The sequence below is a fragment of the Perognathus longimembris genome, chromosome 10 (genome assembly GCF_023159225.1).
Source record: "Perognathus longimembris pacificus isolate PPM17 chromosome 10, ASM2315922v1, whole genome shotgun sequence".
NCBI lineage: Eukaryota > Metazoa > Chordata > Mammalia > Rodentia > Heteromyidae > Perognathus > Perognathus longimembris.
Window position 1 is genome coordinate 30,848,558 of NC_063170.1, and position 5,480 is coordinate 30,854,037.

The 5,480-nt window shown below is 32.8% G+C and overlaps 1 protein-coding gene across 1 annotated transcript; it reads right to left on the minus strand.

Annotated features, from left to right (window-relative positions):
* Positions 1-480: 480 nt before the first annotated feature.
* LOC125358040 (olfactory receptor 4N4C) lies at positions 481-1,407 on the minus strand. Its single transcript, XM_048354879.1, has one exon. The coding sequence runs from the start codon at positions 1,405-1,407 to the stop codon at positions 481-483; it is 927 nt and encodes a 308-aa protein (XP_048210836.1).
* Positions 1,408-5,480: the final 4,073 nt, after the last annotated feature.

Here is a 5,480-nt window from a genome sequence, read left to right on the forward strand (position 1 = left end):
CATCTCCCATATACACTTATTACATCTCAACAATTATAACATTTAAAGGGTGTACCCTTTAAGTATAGTAAGTCTAAATTTTTATTTGTTGGTCATAAGGCTTGAATTCTGGGCCTAAGCACTGTGCCTGAGCTCTTCAGCTCAAGGCTAGTGCTCTACCAATTGAGCCACAGCACTGCTTCCAGTTTTCTGGTGGTTAAGTGAAGATAAGAGTCTCAAGGACTTCCCTGCCCAAGCTGGCTTTGAACCATAATTCTTGTATCTCTACCTCCTGAATAGTAATGATTACAAGCATGAGCCACTCACTGGAGGCTAGCTAGTTTAAACTTTTAAAATGCATAACTCTCATCTACAAACCTGTGACACAGCCTAGTACTATAAAAATAAAAATAATTTGAGAAACAATAATTTCAATACATAAAATTAATTTCAGCCAGAATTGTCTTCATTTCTCATAGCATCCGTTTCTTATAACATCCACTAACATACCATATGACGACTCAATAACTTTAGCATAGAAAATTTTACTTCCTGGTTTCGAAGTGTATAAATCACGGGGTTCAGCAAAGGAAATACCACTGTATGAAATAAGGAAACCACCTTGTCAGCTGGTAAGGCCCTGAATGGACGAGTATAAATGAAAACTGCAGGTCCAAACATAAGAACTATAATAATAACATGAGTGGTGCATGTGGACATGGCCTTGTTCTTCCCTTCAGAAGATGACTTCCTAATGTGGCATAGGATGATTGCATAGGAGAAAAGAAGTCCCACAAAACACAACAAGGTAAGCAGACCACTGTTGAAAACCATGAGGATTTCCACCACAAAGGTATCAGTGCAGGCCAACTTGATGACCTGAGGAACATCACAGAAGAAGTTATCGAGCTGGTTTGGACCACAGAAGGGCAAACGAAGGATGAGGACCACTTGGATCATGGAATGCACAAACCCTCCAACCCACTGAGCTAATACCATTATATAGCATGCTCTAGGATTCATGACAATGGAATAGTGTAAAGGTCGGCAGATGGCCATATAACGGTCAAAAGCCATCACAACAAGGAGTAAGAACTCCCCTCCCCCAAGGAAATGCAAGAAAAACAACTGTAGGATACAGTTTCTGTAGGAGATCACCTTCTTCTCAGAAAGGAAGTCCACCAGCATCCTGGGAGCCACAATGAAAGAATAGGAGGCATCCAGGAAGGCCAAGTTGCCCAGGAAGAAATAGAGTGGGGCTGTGAGTCCAGGATCTGACCTTATGGTGACAATGATGAGAATATTTCCAGGAAGAATGATGAGGTAGAAAATCAAGATGAGTACAAAGACTAAAAGCTGAATATCTCGTGACTGGGTCAAACCAAGGAAAGTGAATTCTGTCACCACTGTGCTGTTGTTTGTCTCCATCTTCCTTCCCTGGAGGACATCATGGATCATTGTTTAGTCCTTTTGTGTTATGAACTACACTTTATTGTTCATACTGTGTATGCCTCCCAGATGCTAATTTTTCTTCCAGCTAAAAAATAGTTGACAACCTTTACTTCAATTAAAGCAACACTTTTGCTGGAGAAGTTCAATGTCATAGGTAATCTCCTTTAGTTCATTCTCAAAATTTAAAAGGAAAACAAAAACACTGACCCCAATGCCATGGTCATATCATTATGTGAAACACATGTTTCTAGTGGATTCCTTTGCTTTGGAAGTCTAGTTTCTTTTTCTTCTAATTCCTAACCTCATAAGTCATAAAGCTAGTTTTAAATTGAAATATATCTTCAATTATTAATTGAATATTTTAAATACATCAACACTTAAGGCTTAGCATTTGTCTCAGTATTAGATCATTTTTTCATTATTTACACAGACTATAAAGTTTTTGTGGTCTTTGAGTCCTTCAATCCTTGTGAAATATCTTCCTTCATGTCTATATGATTCATTAATTTGTATGTTTATCAGGTATATATCAGATATCTCATCTGATACCCTAAAATAGACTTACCACAAAGTGTTTACCGGAACTTCAAAAGTAGCATTTAAAGTCACAGCTTAGAGATTTCGACCTTGGATAAGCACCCCTCCTGTGGCTACTCCACACATTGTTCATGCACTGAATTGGCATTATTTGAGTGTCATATATTTACATACTAAGAACCCACTTTTCTTTCTTTGCATAATCTTATTAATAATTATCTAAGTATATAACCTCCGAAAACTATATCATAAAAGAGCTAGAAGTAAACACAAGATAATTTCAAATTACTTCATTCCAAACAAGAGAAAACAGAACCTCCTCTGATTAAATTACAAACCTAGTGACTTACTTTTGTTTAATTGAAGCCATAGTAGAATATTGCAAGCATACACAATTCAGCATAAATAAATTAGTTATAGCTCTAATCAATAGATTTTTCCCTGTACTTTACTAAGTAAAAATACTCCTACTAAATTCAACTCTCTTCTAATTTAGAATTAGATATCTAGCCTGCTGTAAATAAAATTACTGTTCCCAGTAGGAGCTAGTCAGAAGCACAGAGAAGATTCACATGTAAAGTTTAGTTTGTTTAATTTTATATGGATATTTTAGAAGGTATGTATCATAATCCATTGAGACACTGAGAGAATTTTATATATATATATATAATTTTGTGTATATCATTTACAATTCCACTTTTAATCTTGTAATGTATGGAATACATGTATGATGCATATCTTTCCTTTCTCCCACATTTTACTTAATTTTTAATTTATTTTTTAATTTTTAATTTATTCATTTTATTTAATTTTCTCTTTAGTCCTTGTTTTCCTCATTTTTTTCTTTCTATATTTCATTCTTCCTATGCTTTCATTCTGAAATTAATGTATGTCTCTTCCATCATCATAATTTACTATTAATTGATATTCTTCCAATTTATGGACTGGAGCTTCTAATATTTCACTATACATATTCAACTACTTATAAGTGAACATTAACTACATAAATGAGGCTTTTTTTTTTTTTTACCTTTTTTGCAGTACTATGGATTGAACCCAGAGCTTCTTGGTAGCTAATAGTAATTCCCCCATAAGCCAGACTCCTATGAATTCTCTTTATTATTTAAAGGTAAATCTCATCAAAATTACTGTAAAGGAATAAATGTATTTGATGATGATTCAAAAAAGCAGAAATGGAATGCTTGTGAGCAGGCCAACAGAAATTTGTAAGATAGTTAATGAGAGAATTAACAGCTTTACATTTATTCCAAAAAGCATGAATCAAGTTGAGTAGCATAGTAAAATACTTTTTTATTCCAAACATGTTATATGTATAATGTATATTATATTCTGATAAATATATAAAATACTAAAAATACCATAGACCTACAATAAAAATATTTCTTTATTAATAAAATAAAAAGTTCAGATTACATAACCTCTAAATTGTTTTCAATGTCAACTACTTAGACTAAACTAGCACACAGAACTTGGGAATCATTTATTTCAGTCTCAAGTCCTATGTTAGTAATTGACTTAGTGAATGATTCTAAGAAATTCCCTTAGCTTTCAGAAACCTGAGATTTTTTTAATATAAAATAAAGTAGTAACTATTTCAATCTAACAGGGAAAACTAGAGGTAATACTAATGTTAAAATATGCCTTATTCAAATATGCACAAATAAAAGTTAATTCTGAAGATATTTTCATGTTAAGATATAGTGCTATGAAAAGGATACAATGTTACTTGATCCTTTCAACAGTATCTTTCAGTAAAGCCTGGGCTGGATATAGTAGCTCCACAAATTTGAGTATTAATGAAACAAGAAGTTACACATGTCCAGTAAATGTCATGCTAAATTGCCAGGGTAGTTAGTAGTATGAACATCAAGATTTTCTCAGTCTACACCTTGTTCTATCAAAATCTTACGCATGATTGGTAGACTTGTAGGAAACAGGAGAAACTCCATACCTGTTCAGGATGAAAATTAAAAAGTCCTTATCTGTCCTGTTAAAAATCATAAAATACATTAACTGTTGGTTTTTGGCTTTTCCTAATGAAACTCTGACTTTTAGTGCCTCACTTTCCACAACAGCAGATTTATCAGTTGAAAAATTGCAACATAATTTTTTATTGTCTCATCTGACTTAGGCCTTGTAAAGTGAAGCACCCAAGAAATCTGAGTGCCCAGAATTTGAACATTTCTCTCTCCAATTACCTTTTCTCCCACTTTTGATAAAGTGTTTACTGATCATTGTGGGCATTGTTCCAGATATTTATTGTAATATAGAAAGGCTTAGACTATGAAGTCATTTCTCTTTCATCTTGTTTTGCAAAATGTGCTGTTGGGATTTGAGAGTACTTACTTCAATATATTGAGTGAATCCTAAGAGAATTATTAAGCTAACAATAATAGTGATCAGCAAAAATAGCCAAAGGAAAATATCAGACTTCATAAATAATTTTAAGTGGGTTAGCTAATGCCACACTGAGGTAATTCTGAGTTTGAAAACAAAAATTCTATCAGAATGCAATGTGTAAGCATATTAAAAGATGACAGATGAGAGAAGTTGAATTATATTATAATTCAAAAATAATATGCAATATATATGATACTATCTATATTATAGTGCAAGCCATTTCAGAATTAAACAAAAATATGAATATGCTAAAATACTTAGAGAAGCTTCAGTTTATTAAATTTTTCCTACTACCCTAGGTTGTAATATGATTCAGCATGACAGTATAATTGATCCTGCCTTTTTTGATATTTGGTTTTTAAGTATTTAAAAATATTTAATTTTTAAACATTTAGTACCCCAAAATATGGTAGCTATACACAATAGAATATTGCATAGTCATTAGAAAGAATAATATTACCTCATTTGCAGGGTAATGGGTAAATCTAAGCCAAGCAGAGAGACAAATGACGCATGTTTTCTCTCATATATAGAGACAAGATGTAAAATACACTGGTGAATAATAAATTATACAGACTTCTAGGCATAGACATATAATGAGACCAAAGGAAGATGCTCTTAGGAGGGGAAAAAAGGCACAATGCCTATATACATCTGACCATACAAAATAATACTTATCAAAATGAACTCCAGGAAATGGAAACAACAGTTTTATTTCTTTTTTGCTATTTGTGTTTTCTTTTCTTCTTGTCTTATTTGGTTATATGTCTTTGGGAATATAAGAGGAGGCATAGAAATGAGGGGACAAACCATAAACAAATGTAGCAATGGTACCCCCTGGACACTATGTTGAAAATGAACTATACAGCTTGTGGGTGGTATAGAAGGGAAAATGGAGACAGTGAGGGAAGGGATGAAATTATCCAAAAGGAAATGCACTCTTAGGTTGGATCATGTAACTGTAACACCTCTGTTTTTAGCATTTTCAAATAAAAATCAAAAGAAAAAAGGGATAACAGTTTATATGCCACTTTAAAGTGAAATATTAAACATATGTTTGTAAGATTAAAATAATTTACTATTAGGTATGT

What these genes read in the sequence shown, in the direction of transcription:
- LOC125358040 (XM_048354879.1), bottom strand. Translation starts at nt 1,407, where the DNA reads ATGGAGACAAACAACAGCACAGTGGTGACAGAATTCACTTTCCTTGGT.